The sequence below is a fragment of the Myotis daubentonii genome, chromosome 3 (assembly GCF_963259705.1).
Source record: "Myotis daubentonii chromosome 3, mMyoDau2.1, whole genome shotgun sequence".
NCBI lineage: Eukaryota > Metazoa > Chordata > Mammalia > Chiroptera > Vespertilionidae > Myotis > Myotis daubentonii.
The window spans coordinates 192312575-192338517 of record NC_081842.1 but is presented as its reverse complement, the minus strand read 5'-3'; the positions used below and the strand labels follow the sequence as shown (position 1 = coordinate 192338517).

Below are 25943 nucleotides of genomic sequence, written 5' to 3'. Positions count from 1 at the left end.
CTAATTAGTAAAATATTTTGCAGATGTCTCTGTGGGCTGAGCTCAGCCCTAGGTGACATCAAGGGATAATTTATCAGGTAGCAAATGTTACTGTATGTATATTGCTATGCAGAAGTATCTCCCAAGATCCTTTACTTGAATTGATAATCCAGCTGGAAAAAAAATAACTGAAAGCACACAAGTTGTATGGACAACTTGAATTCACTCAGTATGTAGAAGTATTTCTGTAAATATGATACATGTGAAGGCATGTGAAAGATATTACAAATAGCTGATTCTAGAGTGTATTATTTTGCAGTGAGGAGAGTAAGAGGGTTGGTTGCTTCCCCTTTGTGATCTCATAGCTCTCTGCTTTTATTCCAGCATGTAATAAACATTGGGACTACTTGCTATCTTATTCATTTATTTAATTACTCAACTGATATTTATTTAGTGAATGCTCATTAGGTGTAGGACTTTGAGCTAGATGCTAGGGATAGAGAAATAAATAAAATCCTGCCCTAAAAGAGCTTTTTGCTTAGGGCGGAAGATAGGAAATGTATTTAAAACACAGCATTTGCTAAAGTTGAGCCTTTTGCAAGAGCCTAAAATTGCTTAATACATAGCTACTAAATGTGTGAACGTATGCATAAAGTGCTAAAGAATATAATACTGGGTCACTGTGGTAGTCTCCCTTCCTAGCCATGGAAGAGCATTTTCTTGTTTATTGGCAAAGCTGTCACCATTTAATTGGTATCAGATTCTGACTTGCACAAGTGACATTCTTCACGTCTAAAGCCTGGGGAGTGCTGGGTTACTGCGCAAAGATGTATTTTTCAAATGTTTCTGCGAAGTTGAACTAATTGCTGCAATGGGTGATGGAAAACATACAATACGGTACGTTCCTTTTCGTCCGTATTTCAGAGCTAGTCTTACCTGCAAAGGAACTGGGAGGCCAGAACTAGCCCGTTCTGCTGGCATTTTGTAATTCAGAAGAATAATTAGCCAGCTGAGTGAGGAGTAACTGAACGCCCTGCTGTGGTCTCTGCCCTGTGAGTTAGCTACACAGATGGGTTTTTATTTAAAAAAAGAAAAAAATAGAAAAAAAAATAATACTGGGCACTAGTACAAACCTGTCAACATAAGAAACATCCAAACCTGTAAGGATTTTTATGAGTTTATTTGAGCCAAACTGACAACACAATTGCCGGGAAGCCAAATCTCAATGTGTTATTGGTGGAAGTGGGGGATTGATCCCTTTCCCCACTAGGTGTTAGGGGTCAGATTCTTACGATACCTTGAAAAAAAGATTTTTCTAAGACTTGCATGGAAGGATGATTTTTTTTTTTTTAACGTGGAATTACATCCAGTTCTGAAGATGTGCAGCTGAGGATTCAGCAGGACCAAAAACAAAGCCAGCGTCCAAAGTTTCCATTACATGTGGAGTTGTGTCCCGGACAACATTAGACTAGTTGTAGTCCATTAGTCCATCGTGTGTGGAGTCTACATGGCATGAGCCGTGTGGGCAACTGCTGGGGAGTCAGGATTCCAGTGTGCAAGACAGAGGGAACTCTTTTGTTTAGGAGCTTATGTATCTCAAATCTTCCCATGCTTGCAGTGGACACACCTATTCTGTCCAATGACCTATTCCCAGGTGTGACTGATGGACAAGTACCTTCCCTATTTCATCCATACTTTACTGAGCATGTATCTATTTGGCCTTCCCTTTACTCCTTTCTGGTTATTTATAACTAGTTAATTACAACAGTACCAAATGGATTGAGAAAATGCTCCAGAGAATGGCAGGTTTGCATCTTATTATATACATTACAATCATAAAGGGGTTACATGAAATTCATTGGTGATAGATTAGGGAGGGAGGAGAAAGCAAGCAAGGAAATTTCTGAGATTGGATACAAAGTAAAAAAGGAATAGACACACACTTCCTTTACACCTGTGGGTATGGGACCGTTAACAGTCAATAACATGATAATAACAATAAGAGGATTTGTGGTCTGCCCTAGCTGGTTTGGCTCAGTGGATAGAGAGTTGGCCTGTGGACTGAAGGGTCCAGGGTTTGATTCTGGTCAAGGGCACATGCCTGGGTTGCAGGCTCGATCCCCAGTAGGGGGTGTGCAGGAGGCGGCCAATCAATGTTTCTCTCTCATCATTGATGTTTCTCTCTCTCTCCCTCTCCCTTCCTTTCTGAAATCAATAAAAATATATTTTGTAAAAAAAGAGGATTTCTGATCTATGTCCTGGTGGTTGTGCCTGGAAGGGTGTGGAAAAAGCGAAGTTACCTTGACATTCCAAAGGTATGCTATTTTAGATGCAAAAAGACAATAGACCAGCTCAGTTAAGGTAAACACTGACCTTTTGTCACGGGAGATACCAGTTTAGGACATGACTACCCACCATGACTCGATTTTAGTTTAAAAGTTTTAGTTTCAGACCATCCTATGTGCTTACTTACAGTCTAGTCCAGGGGTCCTCAAACTTTTTAAACAGGGGGCCAGTTCACTGTCCCTCAGACCGTTGGAGGGCTGGACTATAGTTTAAAAAAAGTATGAACAGATTCCTATGCACACTGCACATACCTTATTTTGAAGTAAAAAAACAAAACGGGAACAAATACAATATTTATATTTGCATGTGGCCCGCGGGCCGTAGTTTGAGGACCCCTGGTCTAGTCTCTAAGTTTGTAAGGCTGCTATGCAGGCCTCCCCTGAGCTTCTCAGGTTTAGTATGTGACCCCTTCTTTGTCCACAAACCTTATTTGAAGGGGTCATAGAAGAAGGTCACTCTTGAGTTTCCTTGAAGGAGAGGAGAGCTTGTCTGGTGAACAAGCAGGGAAGGCATTTCAAGCAGGAGAAGAAGCATTTGTGGAGGCACAGAGGAATGTGAGCATGGAATATTCTAGGAATGGTGAGAAATGGGGTTTGTTTCAAGTCTAGTGGGCACAGGTAAAGGAAAGGCAAGCCTGTGAAGACTAGAACGGTCGGCAGAGACCAGAAAATTAAACATTTTTTCTTGATCCAGAGTCACTGGAGCTTTGTTTCTTCATTTTTTTTTAATTAAATCTTTATTGTTCAGATTATTACATTTGTTCCTCTTTTTTTTCCCCCCCATAACTCCCCTCCTCCCAGTTCCCGCCCCACCCTCCGCCCTCACTCCCCACCCACTGTCCTCATCCATAGGTGCACGATTTTTGTCCAGTCTCTTCCCACATCTCCCACACCCCTTTGCCCCCCAAGAATAGTCAGTCCATTCCCTTTCTATGTCCCTGATTCTATTATAATCAACAGTTCATTCTGTTCATCAGATTATTAATTCACTTGATTCTTAGATTCACTTGTTGATAGATGCATATTTGTTGTTCATAATGTGTATCTTTACCTTTTTCTTCCTCTTCCTCTTCTTAAAGGATACCTTTCAGCATTTCATATAATCCTGGTTTGGTGGTGATGAACTCCTTTAGCTTTTCCTTATCTGTGAAGCTCTTTATCTGACCTTCAATTCTGAATGATAGCTTTGCTGGATAAAGTAATCTTGGTTGTAGGTTCTTGGTATTCATCACTTTGAATATTTCTTGCCACTCCCTTCTGGCCTGCAAAGTTTCTGTTGAGAAATCAGCTGACAGTCGTATGGGTATTCCCTTGTAGGTAACTGAGTTTCTTTCTCTTGCTGTTTTTAAGATTCTCTCTTTATCTTTTGCTCTTGGCATTTTAATTATGATGTGTCTTGGTGTGGTCCTCTTTGGATTCCTTTTGTTTGGGGTTCTCCGCGCTTCTTGGACCTGTAAGTCCATTTCTTTCACCAGGTGGGGGAAGTTTTCTGTCATTATTTCTTCAAATAGGTTTTCAATATCTTGCTCTCTCTCATCTTCTGGCACCCCTATAATTCTGATGTTGGTACGCTTGAAGCTGTCCCAGAGGCTCCTTACACTATCCTCGCATTTTTGGATTCTTTTTTCATTTTGCTTTTCCGGTTGGATGTTTTTTGCTTCCTCGCATTTCAAATCATTGACTTGATTCTTGCGCTCCTCTGGTCTGCTGTCGGGCGTCTGTATAATATTCGTTATTTCAGTCTGTGTGTGCTTAATTTCTAGTTGGTTCCCCAATATAAGATCGAGGGTCTTATTAGTTTTCGTGTAGACCTCATTAAGTTTATCGACAGCTTCTAAACAGTTCTTGAGGGACCTTAAAAGTGTGGTTCTGAACTCTATATCTTCCATTGACAATTTTGTCCTGTTTCTTTGTCTCCGCATTTTTTATGCTTCCTTGGTGCACCCCCTAGTGGTCTTTGTTCCCAGTCTTATAGTTAAATCTTGATTGTTGTAGCTAATTCCAGGGAGGGTTTGACCTCCAGGCCAAGTGGCTATGAGAATCAGCTGTGTCAGCAGTGAGAGAACTTCTGTCCTCTAGGGAGGTGCTAATCTAGCCTTTGCCTGAGGCTATCCGGCAAATGCCTCTGTGCAGGGCTTGGGCGGGGCGGGTCGCACAGGATCAACAGGGTGGGCCGGAGAGAGCAGTTATGGCGGCTCTCAGTCCTGTCCCCAGGGGCTCTGCCTCTCTGAGTCCCAGCACCCGCTGCAAAGCTGGGAGAGAAAGCTGCACTCGCTCTGACCGAAGCCAGACAGTCCCGCTTCTCCCGTTTGAGTCTGGGTCCCTAAAGACTCGCCCGGATCTGGTGCTCAGAGTCTGCGACTCCCTCCCGATTGAAAACAACAACCGGGCCCTCCGCCGCCAGCCCGCTCCGCGCACTCCGCACCTCAGAATTTGACTTTAGCACTGCGCCTCCTCTGAGTGTCCGTGTGCATTTCTCTTTCCTCCTAGTTGTAGGACTTCCACTCAGCCAGCGTTCCTGTGGTTCTGGGTGATGTCCGTTCCGTGTTTTAGTTTCACTTTTGAAGTAGTTGTTCAAAGCAGCAAACTCGGGCGTTAACCTATGCCGCCATCTTGGTTCTCCTCCAACTTTGTTTCTTCATTTTATTAGGTTTTATTTTCTGCCTCCAAATCAGCTTTTGGTTTGTTGAACGTCTCTATTGTTTCCTTGTTTTCCGTTTCATTAATTTTTGTTTTTATCTTTATTACACTTTCTTGTTTTTTAGCATTTTTGGTTGAATTCTAGCTCATTTATGTTTTAATCTTTTGCAAATCAGATAGGATTGTCTTGGGCAGTATGTTACAGAAACCTGAAGACAGTGGCTTATTCAAATAGAGATTAATTTTTCTCAAGAAATTTTAATAAATTTCTCTGCTGTGCATCTGCTTGAGGATGTCATCAACAATCCAATCTTCTAGCTTCTTATATGTAGTGTGTAACTTTTGTTTTTTTGGTTACATGATAGCTGTTTTTGATGCAAGCACCACACATCTTTGCTCCAGTCTATAACAAGGGAGAAGGATAAAGGACAGTTTCACTAAGAAAACAGTAGCATTCTCAGATGCCACCTAGCAATACTTAATCTCCTTACTAGGGCTCTGCCACCTGGCCCAACCCAGCTGCAAGGAAGATTGCCAGATTGAATGTGTCAACTGAGAACATTGTCATGTAAGATGTTGGGTAAATAATTAGTATTGTCCATTATTATTGTTTTTAACTATCTCTTTATTGTTGATTTCTAATTTTGTTTTATCATGGTCTAGGAATGTGGTTTTTGAGAATTGAAATTTTTGGAGAATTCATTTATGTGCATTTTTTGAAAAACCCCCCACACCTGTCTTGTTGGGACAGGATTAGATCAACTATGTCAAATTTATTAATATGTATGTTATATCCATACTCATTTCTTATCTGTTTGAGCTGTTACTGTCTAAGAAGTAGGTTAAAATATGCCATGAAGATTGTGGATTTGCCATTTTCCTTGTTTTTTTGGTCAATTTTTATGTTGTATATTACTGTTACTGGACAGGAGACCTAGCCATGAGCCTAGCACCAGCCGCCGGTAGTGTGTGGATTCTTGAATTCATGCAGGAAAGATTTCACATTATGGGTCCAAGTGAGTTTTAGAGGACAGCTATTAAATCTGGGGACAGTGAAACAAGGAAGGGCCTAGGATAGAAAAAGCAACAGGAGGGAGATTAGCTAAGAGGTCAGAGAAGCCCTGGCATGTGTGGCTCAGTTGTTTGGGCATCATCCCATGCACTAAAGGGTCACTGGTTTGAGGTGTACAGGAGGCAACCTATCTTTCACTCTCACATCGATGGTCTCTCTATCCCTCCCTTCCTCTTTCTCTAAAATCAGTAAACTATTCTTTTTTATTTTTTAATTAAATCTTTATTGTTCAGATTATTACATTTGTTCCTCTTTTTTCCCCCCATAACTCCCCTCCTCCCAGTTCCCGCCCCACCCTCCGCCCTCACTCCCCACCCACTGTCCTCATCCATAGGTGCACGATTTTTGTCCAGTCTCTTCCCGCATCTCCCACACCCCTTTCCCCCCCAAGAATAGTCAGTCTATTCCCTTTCTATGTCCCTGATTCTATTATGATCACCAGATTGTTTGTTCACTTGATTCTTAGATTCACTTGTTGATAGATGCATGTTTGTTGTTCATAATTTGTATCTTTACGTTTTTCTTCTTCCTCTTCTTAAAGGATACCTTTCAGCATTTCATATAATACTGGTTTGGTGGTGATGAACTCCTTTAGCTTTTCCTTATCTGTGAAGCTCTTTATCTGACCTTCAGTTCTGAATGATAGCTTTGCTGGATAAAGTAATCTTGGTTGTAGGTTCTTGGTATTCATCACTTTGAATATTTCTTGCCATTCCCTTCTGGCCTGCAAAGTTTCTGTTGAGAAATCAGCTGACAGTCGTATGGGTATTCCCTTGTAGGTAACTGAGTTTCTTTCTCTTGCTGCTTTTAGGATTTTCTCTTTGTCTTTTGCTCTTGGCATTTTAAGTATGATGTGTCTTGGTGTGGTCCTCTTTGGATTCCTTTTGTTTGGGGTTCTCTGCGTTTCCTGGACCTGTAAGTCTATTTCTTTCACCAGGTGGGGGAAGTTTTCTGTCATTATTTCTTCAAATAGGTTTTCAATATCTTGCTCTCTCTCATCTTCTGGCACCCCTATAATTCTGATGTTGGTATGCTTGAAGCTGTCCCAGAGGCTCCTTACACTATCTTCTTATTTTCGGATTCTTTTTTCATTTTGCTTTTCCAGTTGGGTGTTTTTTGCTTCTTCGCATTTCGAATCTTTGAGTTGATTCTTGCGCTCCTCTGGTCTGCTGTTGGGAGTCTGTATAGTATTCGTTATTTCAGTCCGTGTATGCTTAATTTCTAGTTGGTTCTTTATCATAACATCGAGGGTCTCATTAGATTTCTTGAGGATCTCACTACATTTATCGGCGGCTTCTAGACAGTTCTTAAGAGACCTTAAAAGTATGGTTCTGAACTCAATATCCTCCATTGACAGTTTTGTCCTGTTTCTTTGTCTCCGCATTTTTTATGCTTTCTTGGTGCACTCCTAGTGGTCTTTGTGCGCAGTCTTGTTGTAGTTAAGCCTTGATTGTTGTCGGTAATACTGGGGGTGATTTGACCTCCAGGCCAACTGGCTATGAGAATCAGCTGTGTCTGCAGTGGGAGAGCTTCTGTGCTGGATCTCTAGGGCGGTGCTAATCTAGCGTTTGCCTGAGGCTATCTGGCAAATGGCTCTGTGCAGGGCTTAGGCGGGGCGGGTCCCCGGGGATCTACAGGGCGGGCAGAGCGAGCAGTTATGGCTGCTCTCAGTTCCATCCCTAGGGGCTCTGCCTCACAGAGTCCCAGCAACCGCTGCAAACCTCGGAGAGAAAGCTGCCTTCGAGTTCCGACCGAAGCCAGATAGTCCCGCTTCTCCCGTTTGAGTCTGGGTCCCTAGAGACTCGCCCGGATCTGGAGCTCAGAGTCTGAAACTCCCTCCCGATTGAAAACAACAACCGCGCCCTCTGCCTCCAGCCCGCTCCGCGCGCACTCCGCACCTGGGTATTTCACTTCAGCACTGCGCCTCCTCTGAGTCTGGGTATGGTATTCTCTTTCCTCCTAGTTGTAGAATTTCCACTCAGCCAGCCTTCCTGTGGTTCTGGATGATGTCCGTTCCGTCTTTTAGGTGTACCCTTGAATTGGTTGTTCGAGGCAGCAATCTCCGGCGTTAACCTATGCCGCCATCTTGGTTTCTCTGCCCAGTAAACTATTCTTAAAAAACACACAAAACAAAACAGAAAAAAGGAGGCCTTAGGGACAGGGTTAGGGGGTTAGCCCAGGATGAGCTGCTGCTGCCCATTGCTCCCAGGTTGCAAGTCTTGTGAAGGGTCCCTTAGATGGAGCTTTCATTTTGAAGGTTTTTTAAGGCTGGGGGGTGGGAGGTGTTAGGGGAGGTCTTAGGGGAGGACCTGAATAGAATATTCATCAGCTTTATGCTGATGTGCCAAAATGAGATATATTCCCTCCTTGGGTGTGGTTGGCAAATTGCATTAATTGGATTTCTGCTATCTGTCTCCCTGAGCAGGGGATTTAAGCTGTAAAATAGGGGATGTTAATAATACCTACCTCATAGAATTATTTTGAGGATTCAATGAGTTAATATATATAAAGGAATTACACAGCAGAACCTAGTATGTAGCTAGTGCTATAAATGTTACCTATATTATTGCTATTATAACAATTTTTTTTATGGTGAAAACATCTTTATAGTTAGAATTAGCCAGCTGGACTCAGTTTAGGTGACCCCAGTTTTGTTGACAACATTGAAAGTGTCATAGTCACAAGTCAGTTGAATATGACAAACTATAGAAATGATCCCTGAAAGTATAGTCTTACAAGTCAGTTGAATATGTGCCTTCTTTTCTCCCTCAGGCCTGATCAGGTTTTGACCTTGGCAAGGTCATTTTCTTAGTGCTTCGTCACAGCTTGCTTGATCTTGTGCTTGTTGGCCTTGACATCCACAAATGAACAGAACAAATGTGTTGTTGTTTTCTATCTTCTTCATGGCTGACTCAGTAGTTAGGAGTCATAGCGTTCAAGCTTACTTCACCTGGGGACACTCTTCCAAGGATATTTGGGCTGCTTTCAGAGCTGCTGTGTCTTGGGCTGTGGGAAGGTGGGTGATATGAATATCTTTTTTGTTGTGGCTGTGGACTCCTTTCAGCCCTGCTTTCTTGACCTTGAAAGCCTTTACTTTGGCTTCTGCTTTGGGAGGGGCAGGGACTTCTGTTGCTTTTGATGCCATCTTCATGAAAAGCAATGACAATTTTTTTTTAAACATAACTCTTAACTACTCTGGAATGAAATTAATAGGTAATTAAGGTTACTATTGCTGGTAAGTATAAAACATCACCATGATACCCTAACTTTATGATAAAAGTAAAATTAAATTAAAATAGTAAAAGTAAAGATTTCAGTATGCAGATTTTTGGGCCTGACCATTCTAGAAGAAATAATGAAGTAGTCAGATACTAGTTTTAGATTTTTTTGTTTTTAAATATATTTTATTGATTTTTTACAGAGAGGAAGGGAGAGAGATAGTTAGAAACATTGATGAGAGAGAAACATCAATCAGCTGCCTCCTGCACATCTCCTACTGGGGATGTGCCCGCAACCAAGGTACATGCCCCCGGACCAGAATTGAACCGGGGACCCTTCAGTCCACAGGTGGATGCTCTATCCACTGAGCCAAACTAGCGTGGATTCAATGTTTATTTTAAAATTGCCAGTGTGCATCATATATACTGGTTGGTTGGTTGGTCAGATGGTTGGTTAGACGGACAGTTGGTCACTTAGCCTTTTATATATAGGGATTTATTTATTTATTTACTTATTTTTATTTTTTTTTAAAAATATATTTTATTGATTTTTTACAGAGAGGAAGGGAGAGGGCTAGAGAGTTAGAAACATCGATGAGAGAGAAACATTGATCAGCTGCCTCCTGCACACCCCCTACTGGGGATGTGCCCGCAACCAAGGTACATGTCCTTGACTGGAATCAAACCCGGGACCCTTCAGTCCACAGGCCGACGCTCTATCCACTGAGCCAAACCAGTTAGGGCTATTTATTTATTTAAGAGAGGGAGATGGAAACATTAATGATGATCGGCCTCGCCCTACCAGGGATGGAGCCTGGAACCCAGGCATGTGCCCTGGCTGGGAATCGAACCATGACTTCCTGGTTCATAGGTCGATGCTCAACTACTGAGCACACCAGCCAGACACTCTATTCTATTCTTAAAAAAAAAAAAAATTATCCAAATCTATGAATCCTTTGAGATTTCACTGAAGCCCCATGAAGTTTTTCCCTGAGTGCTCATTTCATCAACATCTATATAAATACCTCTGTGCTATATCCAAGGATATGTTTTTATTAAATTTAGAGAGAGAGGAAGGGGAGAAGAGAGAGACAGAGAGAGAAAGAAAGAGAAACTTCAATCAGTTGCCTCCCATACATGCCCTGACCTGGGATTGAACCTGCAACCTTTTTGGTGTATTGGATGGATGATGCTCCAACCAGCTGATTCTTTATTCTCTTTCTTATCTGACTAGCCATATAGCTTATTGCTTGTCATTTTCTAGATGGTAAAACTGAGAAAAATTTGACCAAAACATATACTACTTTTCTATTTCCATTCTCCCCCCAACCTGTGCCACCAAAAAAGAAAAAGAAAGAAAAGCACTCTCCGCCTCACCAACCACCCCAAATAAATAAATAAATGGATAAATAAATGGTTTATTGGCCCTTAGAAATTATATTAAAAGTATAATTTAACTGTTGTTACTATTGTTTTCACTGTGCCCTTATGCCGTGACAAGGCCTCCTAGGCACTGTAAGACAAGAATGAATATAATATACGTCCCAGTCTCAAGATGCTTTATAGCCTAGTGAGAAGATATGTAAATTTATAGACAGAACTGTATGATGAATGGAATACTGGTGTTATGAATGTTGTCCTGAGGTAGTATAAATAATTTCCAGAGAGAGTAAAGGAAGACTTCAGCAAGGATGGGATATTTGAGTATAGCTTGAAAGATAAATAAAATTTGAGGAACTAGAAGAATTGAGAATAATATTTGATGCAGATGAAAGACAAAATACAATGAGTTATGAACATGTTCATCATCTTGTCCACTTGTTTAAGGAAGTAGGGTTCTTTCTGATTAGTTTGAAACACAAGTTGTTTATCCCTGAATTTCACACATTGTTTTAATATCAGACTTTCTTAAAAGCAGACATTTTGTTAACAACTCAGTGTTAGTTTTCAGATGATGGAGGGAAAAAAAGAAGAGTGACTTTCAGAATGGAGAGCTCTTATCAAAACACAGATGTCTTCTGTAAATAGAGTTGGAAAAATACTGTCAGTGTGTTCTTTGTATATAAATGTCTCATTTAACTTATCCATGCAGGATCTGAAAAGGAAAGCTAGTTCTCTTTTATCAATCACGAGGTACATGACAACAGAATCATTGATGCACTAGGAAGAGAGTTGAATTCCAAATCTTACTAAGTGATCTAGAAGAGAGGAGAGATAGCCAGTGTTCTAAGTTTTTCTGATTAGGGTTCTTGTGGTTCTGAGTGTTTTCCTTCCTCCTCCCCCTTCTTCTGCCTGGCCACATTGTTCCTTTGAATTCTATCATAAGCTGTGATGTCTGTCCTCTATTAATCGATATGCTAAACTTCTGGGCTATTGTCATTTCAATGAATTTCTGTGAAATAATTTTGGTCTTGGATGGAATAAATTCATCTTCATCAATGGACATGAGACCCTAATGTGATCACAGAGTTTACAGGAAAACATCCCCTACCGAGTCTATTTTATCTAAACTGGCACTAAAACACATTGGCATGTTCTACATGTGGAGATTTTGACCTCATATATTCCTGTTGTCCTTGAGCCTCTTTCTTGTCCTATTTTATTTTCCAGGTGCGCCACCGAGCTTCTGGTCAGGTGATGGCTCTTAAGATGAACACATTGAGTAGTAACCGGGCAAACATGCTGAAGGAAATCCAGCTTATGAATAGACTCTCCCACCCCAACATCCTTAGGTAATGGCTTTATTTTTCCTTCCTAGGGGTCAGTGAAAAAGTTAAAACATTATTGGAAGCTTGTTAAATAGCATTAACAGCTAAAAAGAAGGATTCAAGATTTCTTGCTGAATCTGTCGTGCTGGGGTTTAGCTGTTGTGTAGGTCTTTTTCTACCTATTGAGACTTAGTTTTTCTGGTAGTTAACTGCATTTACTAAAGCAACTTCATCTGTCTCTCAGATTGCTTTACTCTTAGTAGAAGCTCATTAGAACAGTTGTTTCTTACTGCTGAATTAGTAATTTATCAAAGAAAAAAATATTTTATTATTATTATTATTTTTAAAATATATATTTTATTGATTTTTTACAGAGAGGAAGGGAGAGGGATAGTTTGAAACATCGATGAGAGAGAAACATCGATCAGCTGCCTCCTGCACACTTCTCCTGGGGATATGCCCACAACCAAGGTACATGCCCTTGACGGGAATAGAACCTGGGACCCTTCGGTCCACAGGCTGACTCTATCCACTGAGCCAAACTGGTTAGGGCTATTATTATTTTTAAATATATTTTTATTGATTTCAGAGAGTAAGGGAGAGGGAGAGAGATAGAAACATCAATGATGAGAGAGAATCATTGATTGGCTGCTTCCTGCATGCCTCCTACTAGGGATCGAGCCTGCAACCCAGGCCCTTGACCGGAATCAAACCCAGGACCCTTCAGTCCACAGGCCGACACTCTATCCACTGAGCCAAACCAGCTAAGACATCACAGAAAAAAAGATTTTAGCCTTCATACAGTTATTTAATTTTCTTAATTGCGTTATGAGGAATTGTAATTAAATCAATAAACGAAAATAAAAATTGTTATGCCCCAAACTATATTTTAGCATTCACTTGAGGTGACAGAGTTTACCTTTTTAAAGGAGAATTTTTTAAATAATAGGGTTATGTAATTATTACTTTCTGGTAACTACTATCTGAATCTTTCTTACTCTAATTATCTTGATTTTGTGTGTGTGTGTGTGTGTGTGTGTGTGTGTGTGTGTGTGTGTGTGGTGAGTATATTTCCAAATGAAACTATGGGGGCAGCCCTAACCAGTTTGGCTCAGTGGGTAGAGTATTGGCTTGAGGACTGAGGAGTCACGGGTTCGATTCCAGTCAAGGGCACATGCCTGAGTTGCAGGCTTGATCCTGCCAATCAATGATTCTCTCTCATCATTGATGTTTCTATCTCTCCCTCTCCCTTCCTTTCTGAAATCAATAAAGATGTGTGTGTGTGTGTGTATATGTATATATATATGTGTGTGTGTGTGTGTGTGTGTGTATATATGTATGTATGTGTGTGTATATATATATATATAAACAAACATCGGGGAGGAAGAAACTTTTCTTGCCTGGCCAGTGTGGTTTAGTGGTTGAGTGACAACCTATGAACCAGGTCAAGGTTTGATTCCTGGTCAGGGCACATGGCGGGGTTGCAGGCTCGGTCCCCAGTGTGGGGCGTGCAGGAGGGAGCCGATCAATGATTCAATTTTCTCTCATCATTTGTTTCTCTTTCTTCCTCTCCCTCCCTCTCTGAAATCAATAAAAATATTTTTTTTTTAAAAAAAGAGAAACTTGCCCTAGCCGGTTTGGTTCAGGGGATGGAGCGTCAGCCTGTGGACTCAGGGATCCTGGGTTTGATTCCGGTCGGGGGCATGTACCTTGGTTGTGGGCACGTCCCCGGTAGGGGGTGTGCAGGAGGCAGCTGATCGATGTTTCTCTCTCATCGATGTTTCTGGCTCTCTGTCCCTCTCCCTTCCTCTCTGTAAGGAATCAATAAAATATATATTAAAAGAAAGAAAAAAAAAAGAGAAACTTTTCTTTACCTTCCCAGATTCTTTTGGCTGGTTTAATAATTAAATCCACATGAAACAGATTAATAAGAGAAAATAATTAAATTTAATTACATACATACTCATGGGAACTCCACATACCTGAGAGAGTCAAAGGTCCTCACATATATGAGAGCTTTAAAGACAGACAAGGAAAATGACATACATACATGACATTTTGAGTTAAGGATGAGATAAGGCACCTTGGGGCTTCAGAAATTCATTGCAGGGGCATAAGAAGAACAGATATTCAGTAATTAGTTGTTTGCCCTGCCATATAGATGGGTCAAAAAAAGTTATCTCTGATAATCTCTTATTATGAGCAAGGCCCCTAATTCAAATTCTTTTAGTTAATTAAAGGAGTGGGGGCGGGGGGCAGCAGCAGAAGTTTCTCCTGAGCCTACAGGGTCTAAATTGCCTTTAGCTCAAAATAATCTGCGTACCAAGAGATTATGTGTTGGCTAAGGGCTGTGACTCTGAGGACTGGACTCTTATCATGCTTCTCTTAGAAGTATTGAGGATTTGGTAGGATAGTATTGGTAGATAAAGGTGGAAAGGTAGAATTAGGCCAGATTATTCAGAAGTATTTTGCATAAAGCCAAGATTATATTTTATGCTCTGTGTATTGGAGTTGGAGCAAGAACTAGCATGACAGAGGGTGACTGATGGCTAACTCAAAATGGTTGTTTAGTGTTGAGGAGACTAGTGGCCAAGAGATCAATTAAGGGGCCTCTTCAATATTTGAGAGTGAGATTTGATATTCTGCTTAGGAATTTTTAAACTGACCATATTTTCATCTTAAAAATAATATTTTCATGGTTTTTGCTCCTGTTATAGAAGTGATACATCATCACTATGGAATATTTAAAAAATAAAGTTAGCAAAAACAAGAAAAAAGTTGCCCTTAATCTCAACATCTAGGGATCAAACTAGTATTAACATTTTGTATATTTCCTACCAATATTTTTTTATTTCACCACTTCTCTTTTTATTGTCTTCACTGTGAACTTGACTTGGGAATGTATGAGAAGACTAACTTTAAATAAATTTTATTACATCACAGCAAAACTTAAAAAGACATAATTATTATGCCCTGGCCAGTGAACTCAATGGTTAGCGCTTTGGCCTGCCCACCGAAGGATTGAGGGTTTGATTCTTGGGGACACATACCTGGGTTGCAGGTTCAATCCTTGGCCTGGTTGGGGTGGCTGGTGGGAGGCAACCAATTGATGTGTCTTTCTCACATCAATGTTTCTCTCTCTCTCTCTCTCTCTCTCTCTCTCTCTCTCTCTCTCCCGCACACCCCTCCCTTCCTTCATTTCTTTCCTATATAATAAAAGGGTAATATACAAATCGACCCAATGGTAGAATGACCAGTTGCTATGACACGCACTGACCACCAGGGGGCAGACACTTAACTCAGGAGCTGCCCTTGGTGGTCAGTGCGCTCCCACAGGGGGAGCTCTGCTCAGCCAGAAGCCAGGCTCACAGCTGGTGAGCGCAGCAGTGGTGGCGGCAGAGGCGGCAGCACTAAGGATGTCCGACTGTGTAGGGAGCAGGCCTAAGCTGTCAGTCGGACATCCCCTCAGGGCTCCTTGACTGCGAGATGGCCCAGGCCTGGCTGAGGGGGGGACCCCCCCCACCCCCAGTGCACGAATCTTGCGCACCAGGCCTCTTAGTATATATATAAATACGTTTGTTATACAATGGAAGTAGTATAGTATAATGATTAGAAATAAAGTCTCTAGCCCTAGCTGGTATGGCTCGGTTGGAGCATGATCCTGCACACCCAAAGGGTCTTGGGTTCAATTCCTTGTTAGGGCATATGCCCAGGTTGTGAGTTCCATCCCTCTTCCTCTCCCTCTCCCTCCCCGTCCCCCTCAAAAAAATATATATATATATATCCGCGGGTGGCGAATAAAAAAAAAGTTATAAAAGAAATGAAGGCTTTAGATTCTAGATCAGGGGTGGGCAACCTTTTTGTGAGTGTGTGCCAAAACCAGCAAAATCTCTGACTCAAAATTCTTCTGCATGCCAACCCTAATTTTTTGAGAACATGTTACACCTATTTGATATCTCTTAAGGTGTACGTATGTGAAGAACCTTGAAAAAATAATAAAATTCATTCGAGCGACAAAAACAGTATATAATGATGAAAAATACATTTATTTTTTAATGTATACATGTACACTGATAGTCTGACAGAAAACTTTATGACTCCGTTTGATATTATCAGTGGGACTTTTGCTTCTGCATCACTGATGACAGAGATTTTACATCTGGTTTATATTTCGTGACCTTCAGAGATATGCACGAGCTACTGCTTTCATCCGTCAGGCTACTCCTATGATGAGACTTAACAAAATTCATCACTGAGCACAAAGATTCACAAGCGTATGTGGATGAAACCAAAACACTGGTCGGATCTAGGAAGTCAGGGAGAATTAAGGCAGAGGCATAGAAATTGCTCTTCCCCTCTCTCATCAATCCATGTCTATTGGTCTTTAAGATAACTTGTTATGTAAAATTATTTATTTATCTAAGATGCACCTACACTGAATTTATCTGAAAAATAAAAAAGTCGATATTAAGAAAAAAATTGTAAATGGAAGATTATAAGAGAGGGTTTTGCGTGCCAGCAAAAGTTACTGGCGTGCCATGTTTGGCACGCATGCCAGGGGTTGCCCACCCCTGTTCTAGATCAAGCTGCCTGGATTCAAATCCTGGATTTGGGAAAAATTACTCAACCTCTTGGATTCTTAGTTTTCCTATCTATAAAATGAGGGTAATGACAGTAAATATCGCATAGAGTTGTTATCAAGCATTCATTAAATTAGCACATGTAAAGCACATGGAATAGTACCTGGCATGTGTTAAGTGCCTACTAAGTGTTAGTTATTATAATTAGCTTATTTTCCTGTGGCTAGTTCTTTAAAGCCTAATGAAGCCTGTCTGTCTTTTATCATTCATTCACTCACCAAACATTTATTGTGTATCTACTGCTGTTTTGAATACATTCAAGGGTTTTCTGCTAAGTGATGCTGTTGAATAGAACTTTCTGCTGTGATGGAAATATTTTTTATCATGTTGTCCAAAAAGCCACATATAGCTAATGAGCATTGAAATGTGGCTGGAGTGAACAGGCACTAAATTTTTTATTTTATTTAAATTACCACATGAAGCTTTGCACAGTGGCAGTATGGTAGCCAATGAGGTTTATCCGAGACGTGATTATTGCTAATTGGAAAAAAAAACTACCACATGAATCTAGTGGCTACTGAACTGGACAATACTGGGTTAGAGTCCATCTACATCTTTGCTCTTGTTTTGCTAAATGTATATATGTTCCAGTCTAGAACCATAGTGGTGTGATGAGACCAACGATACTATTACTATTCTAATGTCTCCTTGATCTACTTTCTTAGCCTATCCATTTTTGGTTCCATTGCTCAAAAATGACACACCCTCTCTTTTAACTTACAGGAAGTTATATTCTTGTTCTCAGCTAAATTCTCTAATATAAAAACTAGTTGCCCTAACCGGTATGGCTCAGTGTATAGTGCGCTGGCCTGCGGACTGAAGGGTTCCGGGTTCGATTCCCGTCAAGGGCATGTACATTGGTTGTGGGCACATCTCCAGGGGTGGGGGGCATGCAGGAGGCAGCTGATCAATGTTTCTCTCTCATCGATGTTTCTAACTCCCTCTACCTCTCCCTTCCTCTCTGTAAAAAAATTAGTAAAATATATTTAAAAAAACCAAAAAAAAAAAACTAGTGTTAACTCTGTCTTGATCTTCACAATAAGTCAACAAATGAAGTAATGTATATAAAGCCTATAGATCTGTGGTACAGTGAGTATATTATACATGAAAATTATTATAATTAATAATTTATGTTTTTGAGTCTCCACTTTCATAGAATATTTTGAACACAATGAAAAGAGATTCTCCTGCCAATGGCCTAAAGCAAGCAGAGACCTCTTGGCTTTTGTTACCCAGAGGAATACTATTTTAGTATATGTGCTGCCAAAGCAAGCACCAGAGGAATACTATAGCAGTGGAAACACCCTATATAATAAAAGAGAAACATGTAAATTTACCGTCCCTCCACTGTACCTACCAGCCAGTCATGAGTGAGTATGCAAATTAACCCAACAAAGATGGCGGGTTAATTTGCATACACAGGCGCCAGGTGGAGAGCAGAGCGGGAGAGCTGGTGGAGTGTGGAGCGGCTTGGGGAAACTGGCTCCCCAAGCCGCCAGATGGAGAGCAGAGAGGGAGAGCTGGCGGCTTGGAGGACTTGGCAGAATGGGAGGCCATGGGACAGAGACAGAGCAGGAAGGGAAAACCAAGATCGTGGGGAGCACCAGGAATTCTGGGAATAATAGTTTTGGTGGCAGCCCCAGGACCGGAAGCAGAAGCCCAGAGTGCGGGGAGCACCAGGAATGCTGGGAATCGTAGTTCTGGTGGCAGATGGATCTCCTAGACCAGGGGTGGGCAAACTTTTTGACTCGAGGGCCACAATGGGTTCTTAAACTGGACTCAGAAGAAGGAGCTGCGGCCGTGTTTCCCGACGTTGCCATGTTAACACTGCTGCTGGTGAAGGAGTGGAGGGGAGAGCAAGAGAACCCTCCGCTCTTTCGGCTCTGCAGGCCGGACAGAACAGCCGAACGGGCTGGATCCGGCCCACGGGCCGTAGTTTGCCCACGGCTGTCCTAGACACTAGAGCAAAGTGAGCCTGGAACAAGTTACTATTGTGGTGGGGGATGGAGGGAAAGCAAAGGTGAGAGACATAAGTAAAATCAGAGTGTCTAGGAAAAATTAAAGGGAAGATATCCTAAAACTTCCAGGAAATCTCCACCAATGAAGCAAAGCAAAAAAAAAGCTCTATTATTCTTTGAGCAACAAACCAAACTGAGTTGGGGGTCTCAGACAATTTGCTCATATGATTGCAAAGACAGACAGAAACTTCCGGATTGGAGAGGGCTCCCCTGAGGGCACCCAGATCGGAGAGGGTTGGGCTTACCCACAACTCCCAGTGCATGAATGTCGTGCACCAGGCCTCTAGTTTATTATACTTCCCTAGGATGTTTTTTAAATTTATTTTTAAATTATTTATTGTTTAAAGTATTACATATAGTATTACACATGTCTCCATTTCCTCGCTTTTTCCCCAGCCACCCCCACCCCCCAGCACAAGCCCTCACTCCCCTAGTGTCTGTGTCCATTGGTTATGCTTATATGCATGCATACAAGTCCTTTGGTTGATCTCTTACCCCCTGCCTTCCCACTGAAGTTGGCAATTTGTTTGATGCTTCTCTGTCTCTATATCTATTTTTGTTCATCAATTTATGTTGTTCATTATATTTCACAAATTAGTGAGATCATGTGATACTTATCTTTCTCTGATTGGCTTATTTTGCTTAGCATAATGTTCTCTAGGCCCATCCATGCTGTTGCAAATGGTAAGAGTTCTTTCTTTTTTACAGCAGCGTAATATCCCATTGTGTAGATACACCACAGTTTTTTAATCCACTCATCTGCTGATAGGCACTTAGGCTGTTTCCAAATCTTAGCTATGGTGAATTGTGCTGCTATGAACATAGGGGTGCATATGTCCTTTCTGTTTGGTGTTTCTGGTTTCTTGGGATATATTCCTAGAAGTGGGATTACTGGGTGAAATGAGAGTTCTATTTTTAATTTTTTGAGGAAACTCCATACTGTTCTCCACAGTGGCTTCATTTCACCAGCAGTGTACGAGAGTTCCTTTTCCTCCACATCCTCGCCAGCACTTGTCGTTTGTTGGCTTATTGATAATAGCCATCTTTTTTTTTAATACATATCTTACTGATTTATTACAGAGAGGAAGGGAGAGAGATACATCAATGAGAGAGAAACATCAATCAGCTGCCTCCTGCACACCTCCCACTGGGGATGTGCCCGCAACCAAGGCACATGCCCTTGACCGGAATCGAACCTGGGACCTTTCAGTCCGAAGGCCGACGCTCTATCCACTGAGCCAAACCGGTTACGGCAATAATAGGCATCTTGACAGGTGTGAGATGGTACCTCATTGTTGTTTTGATTTGCATCTCTTGGATGATTAGTGACTTTGAGCATGTTTTCATATATCTCTTGGCCTTCAGTATGTCACTTTTGAAAAGTGTCTGTTTTAGTCCTTTGCCCAATCTAAGCATGACTGTGTTCCATTCTCAAAATTCTGAGAATTTGCCTGATCGGCATGGCCCAGTGGTTGAGCATTGATTTATGAACCAGGAGGTCCTGGTTGATTTCAGGTCAGGGCACATAAAAATACATTTTTTAAAAAAATTCTTAGAATTTTAATTTTCTAAATGAATTTCTAGTTGTCTTAGAAACTTACTAAAACTATACTTTTTATAATTTTAAATTTTTGTGGCCGAAACCGGTTTGGCTCAGTGGATAGAGCGTCGGCCTGCGGACTGAAGGGTCCCGGGTTCGATTCCGGTCAGGGGCATGTACCTGGGTTGTGGGCATATTCCCAGTGGGAGATGTGCAGGAGGCAGCTGATCGATGTTTCTCTCTCATCGATGTTTCTAACTCTCTATCTCTCTCCCTTCCTCTCTGTAAAAAATCAATAAAATATATTTAAAAAAAAATTTTGTGACTGTTAGTATGGCTCATAGTCTGTTTTCAAGCTGTAAATACTATGTTCTCTTTTAAAAAATATATATTTTATTTTTTAATTTTTCTTGATTTCAGAGAAGGGCAAGGGATAGAGAGATAGAAAGATCAACGATGAGAGAGAATCATTGATCAGCTGCCTCTTGTACACCCCTTACTGGGGATTGAGCCCGCAACTCAGGCATGTGCCTAACCAGGAATCGAACCATGATCTTTTGGTTCATCGGTCGATGCTGAACCACTGAGCCACATTGGCCGGTCATAAGTTCTCTTTTATATGCGCAGAAACTGAGGCAGAAGTATAAACCAAAGTTTTCCCTCAAATTGAGATTATTAGATTTAAATTGGGAAGAATCCATCTCATGGAACTCTAGGATTTTCACAGACATGCCTCCTCAGGGACAACCTCAGAAGGGAGGTTGCTGAGAAGCTGAGGCTTTCAGTGCCCTTCTCTGTTTCCAGCTAGAGCAGCTCTACTTTTTATCTGTTTTGTATTGAACTTCTATATAAGAGTTTTGAAGGTAGGGTTTCCTGCTTAAAAACAGAACATACTGAAAATAACTGCATTAGTGATTTGGAAAATTCTGCTTGGGAAAGGAGGCTACCTGCATGATCTGCCAGATGCTAGGCATCTAATCTTCTGGGCATGTCTTGGTCCTCTGCTGACACAGCTATTTTGTGCCCAGTAGGAGTGAGTGAGCTGAACTTTCACAGTTTTATTTTTCTATTTTTCTTGACCCCCAACCTCACTACTTCCTCTTTTCCTTTTATCTTTCTCCCTCCTAAGATTTCTAGTTGGAAGTAGAAGAGTGGGCCTGGTAAGTCATAAAAGCAGTAAGTTTACATATTTTGTTTGTGTGGGTATATATATATATATATATATATATATATATATATATATATTTTTTTTTTTTTTAATACATGGATACAGTTAAGATTGGTTGTTTTATCATCAGTTGCTCTAAGTTATCAGTTAAAAAAACGGAACAATAAAGTACTTTGTTGAATGCAGAGACTGATTGTTTGGTCCTCTTGTGAATAAGGTTGTTTATGCCAGGAAGTCTTGTGCTCAAGATCTGTAACCCAATGCTATGCCCTACTCACTTCCACTCCCCAATGGCCTTTCTGAGGACCTGTACCAAGATTTGTTCTTATACCTCTTTGTTATTCTTCATGCCATGAGAAATTTAATATTACTTTTAGACTCCTCATTCACATTCTCATGCTTACCTTTTTTAAGGCCACGTTGTAAATTTACTTTTCTATTTATTAATTTTTGTTCAGAATTGTTTTATCTCAAAATTCATTTGTAACAATATGATTATCATTTTGTTAAAATGGAGAATATACTTTCAATTTTCCAAATATTTATTTGGAACTACTTATACTCAGCCTAGCTCCATGCTAGGTAATAATATCATGGATAACACAAGAGAAGTAGAGAGCTGTTGTCTCCCAGTCTCCTTAGGAAACAAACTATACATCTAATGCTATGAAGATATGGCAGGATATTTTCCTAATCTCAGTTATTAAGATTGCTATCTTTCCAGTTACCCATTCTGAAAATCTCCAAATCATCATTAGTTATTCCTTTTATTTCTTGCTTCTAAATCTTCAAAGCTTCCTGCGTCTTTTTCTTCCCTTATATTAATCTGTCAGTTTAGCCTTCTTCACTTTTGCCTGAAGTGAATTATTTTCCCTGTCTCTTCCCCTCACCTCTTTCACTCAGAGAGGAAGGGAGAGGGAGAGAGAAAGAAACATCAATGGCCTTGGCTGGTTTGGCTCAGTGGACAGAGCGTCGGCCTGTGGACTGAAGGGTCCCGGGTTTGATTCCAGTCAAGGGCATGTACCTTGGTTGTGGGCACATCCTCAGTAGGGGGTGTGCAGGAGGCAGCTGATCGATGTTTCTCTCATTGATGTTTCTATCTCTCTATCCCTCTCCCTTCCTCTATGTAAAATCAATAAAATATTTTTTTAAAAAAAGAAACATCAATGATGAGAGAGAATCATTGATTGGCTGCCTCCCACAAACCCCCTATTGGGGGTTGAGCCCACAACCTGGGCACGTGCCCTGACTGGGAATCAAACCGTGACCTGGTTCATAGGTTGACACTCAACCATGAGCCACACCAGTCGGACTATTTATTTTTTAATTTAGATATTTTATTTCCGATATGGAGAGGATCTAGAAAACATCCCATTACATATTTTAGGGAATACAGGAATTGAGTGAAATATGCTCAACCTCGGCCACTTTTTAGCCTGGGAGTATGTGGTGCACATTTTATGGTGCCCACACCTCAGAGCTGGGAGAGAATAGTTGTGCTCAGGTGGTAGTATTTCAAGTCTATAGAGATATTCATCTGAATTCTGCCTCTGTTTTATTTTTTGGTAATATATTTGATTTATTTTAATTATTTTATTGAATTTATTGGGGTGGCATCCTATATAATAAAAGGCTAATATGCAAATTGTACCCTCGACTGGGAGTTCAACTGGGAATTTGACCAGGAGCGGGGCCGGCTGGACCCCACTTGTGCACGAATTTGTGCACCGGGCCTCTCGTTGTTTAATAAAACCATACATGTTTCAAGTGTACAACTTAATAAAACATCTTCTGCATACTTCATCATGTGCTCACCATCCAAAGTCAGTCTCTTTCCATCCCCATTTATCCCCACTTTGCCCTCTGGTGCTCACCATCCAAAGTTAAGTCTCTTTCCATCCCCATTTATCCGCCCTTTGCCCTCTGGCTATCACTGTACTGTTGTCTGTGTCTATGTGTCAGGTATTATGTATAGATTTTTTTGCTTAATACCTTCACCTTTTTCACCCCATCTCCCAACCCCGCTCCCCTCTAACAGCTGTCTGTTCTATATATATATGCTTCTGTTTCTATTTTGTTTATAAAACTTATTTCTTAAAGAACTCACAGTTAAAGTCTGATCTGTTTTTCCAGCCCTATCTTCCACTATTCCTCTTATGGGCTTAACACAGGTCCATGATTTACTAATTGTGTTCTCTTGGATAAGTTCTTTGACCTCTGGGCTTTGGTTTCTTCTTTTTAACTAGGGAAATGGAACAGATCAGTGGTTGGAAATCACGCTGAATTAATGCTGAATAATTTTTAAATATCAGGCTAGAAAATATATTATCTCAGAGGTGTATGTGTGTTCCAGAATAAGTAGGAAGTGTTTAAAAATGATGTATTGCCCAGCCGGAGTGGCTCAGTGGTTGAGCGTTGACCTATGAACCAAGAGGTCACAGTTCGATTCCCAGTCAGGGCAGATGTCCTGGTTGCAGGCTCAGTTCCTGGTGAGGGGCAGGCAGGAGGCAGCCTACCAATGATTCTCTCTCATCATGGATGTTTCCATCTCTCCCTCTCCCTTTCTTTCTGAAATCAATAAAAATATTTTTAACATGATGGATTAAAATGGATCTTTCTGATTTTATCATTGTAATCCTAGTGAGTAACTAGGTGAAAGCCTCATATAGCCCTCAACACAAGTTTTATAACACTAGTATAATTGGTAAGAGGTCTTAAGATTTATTTCTCTTCTCTGTATGTACCAAGGTAGAAGGTCTAATGACTTAGGACTTGAGTCTAAGTTCCAATTTCATGTAACCAGAAAAATTATGTAAAGTAAAATATGGAATAAACTTCAGTAATATTTATGTCATTGTCTGTGGGTAGTGAAGGTAGTACAACCTTAGGAGGTGATTTTCTAAAAAATTATTTTTAATTAAATATAATTGACATGTAATAGAAAATGATTTTTAATATAAACATTGGCAACTATTTGTTGAGTACCTGTTATGGACCACTGATAATCATTTTTCTTTCTCCCATCTCAGTAAATGGAATCGCCGTTTATCTATTACTTAGATTAAAAACCTAAGAGCTGCCAAAACCGGTTTGGCTCAGTGGATAGAGCGTCGGCCTGCGGACTGAAAGGTCCCAGGTTCGATTCCGGTCAAGGGCATGTACCTGGGTTGCGGGCACATCCCCAGTGGGAGATGTGCAGGAGGCAGCTGATCGATGTTTCTCTCTCATCGATGTTTCTAACTCTCTATCTCTCTCCCTTCCTCTCTGTAAAAAATCAATAAAATATATTTAAAAAAACACACAAAAAAACCTAAGAGTTGTCCTTAATGTCTTTTCTTCACTCTATTTCAAACCATCATGTGGTTCAACATTATGACCTGAGTCTGACTAGTACTTATCACCTTCATAGCCATGGTCTAGGCCCATCCTCCTAATTGATCTCCTAGATTCCCCTCTTGCCCCATAACAGACAGATTGAACTTTAAGAAGGTAAATCAGATCATACCATTCCCCCTGCTGAATTTTCCTTCTTTGACTTTTTGTCTCCTTTCAAATAAAATACAAACTCTGGGCTTTGACAAATACAATGCTTTGACCTACCTGCCTCTCTGACTTAATTTCTGGTTACTCTTCCTTTATAGCATTATACCATTCTAACTTCCCTTACTGGCCTTTTTGTTTCTCAAACACACCAATCTCTTTTCCACTTTAGGATCTTTGTACTTACTTTTCTCAAAATGTCTTTATCCCAGAATCATATGGTGTGCTTCTGCTGAGATATCCCCTCTTCAAAGAGACCTTTGTTGACTAGCCTGCCTAAAATAGCCATTCATATCACTATCCCTCCCCTCTGTTTTGTCTTCATAGCTCATATCATTTCTGAAAATATCTTGCTCATTTATTATCTTATTTATTGTTTGTAGCCTTCAGTATAGGTTGAGCTCCCTGATGATAGAACTTGATCTTGTTCACTCTTGTATTTCCAGTAACTATAAAATAGTATCTTATAGAAATGGATACTAATTAGAAGCAAGCCAGTTTGCATTACAGAAACCTACAAAAGCTCAGGAGCTGAAGGTGGGTATCAGGCTTAGGGTGAAAACAGGAGGACTATTGAAAGTCTCCCCCCGACCCCCCAACCCAAGGATATACTGTTAAAGAAAAAATTTGATTTTAGGGAGAGGAAGAGAGAAATATTGATGTGAGAGAGAAACATCGATTGGTTGCCTCCTGTATGTGCCCCACCTGGGGATCGAACCCACAACCCAGGTATGTTCCCTGACTAGGAATCAAACCTGCCACCTTTCAGTATACGAAATGATGCTTCAAGCAACTAAGCCACACCGGGCAGGGCTATTGAAAGTCTTTTAAGGGAGAAACTGGGCCTGCAAGTCACCATCCCCATTCACTGCAATTAATAAGTTCACTCTCATCCATACTGATACGATGAGTTACAATGAGTTTTAATTTTGGAGCAAAATTGAACCAGAAGGGCTTCATACTAGGTAAGCATCTAGCATGACAGAGATAGGGAAGAAGTGCTATACTGAGAAGAGGGAAAGAAAGAGATAGTCTGCATACTGAATAGTGAAGCTTTTGCTATTTCTAGCCCTCA

General features: G+C 40.8%; 1 protein-coding gene, 1 long non-coding RNA gene, 1 other non-coding gene and 1 pseudogene across 9 annotated transcripts in view; all 4 read left to right on the top strand.

Annotated features, from left to right (window-relative positions):
- Positions 1-25943, top strand: part of TESK2 (testis associated actin remodelling kinase 2) — a 125777-nt gene that overhangs the window by 32158 nt on the left and 67676 nt on the right. For 5 of the 7 annotated variants that reach the window (XM_059689940.1, XM_059689939.1, XM_059689937.1 and 2 more), the window contains exon 3: positions 11865-11986. The exons of 1 other annotated variant lie outside the window; for it this stretch is intronic. In XM_059689940.1, the coding sequence (XP_059545923.1) occupies positions 11865-11986 (122 nt within the window). Of the gene's footprint in view, positions 1-5458; positions 5545-11864; positions 11987-25943 lie in introns of all 7 variants that reach the window. One more of the 7 variants, XM_059689943.1, reaches the window with a different exon arrangement.
- Positions 650-764, top strand: LOC132232170 (small nucleolar RNA SNORA24). Its single transcript, XR_009452313.1, has one exon. It is a non-coding gene; the product is annotated as a small nucleolar RNA SNORA24 (small nucleolar RNA).
- On the top strand, positions 8386-9208 carry LOC132229516 (uncharacterized). The gene is made up of 2 exons (XR_009451699.1): positions 8386-8707; positions 8762-9208. It is a non-coding gene; the product is annotated as an uncharacterized LOC132229516 (long non-coding RNA).
- LOC132231987 (U4 spliceosomal RNA) lies at positions 17023-17179 on the top strand (annotated as a pseudogene).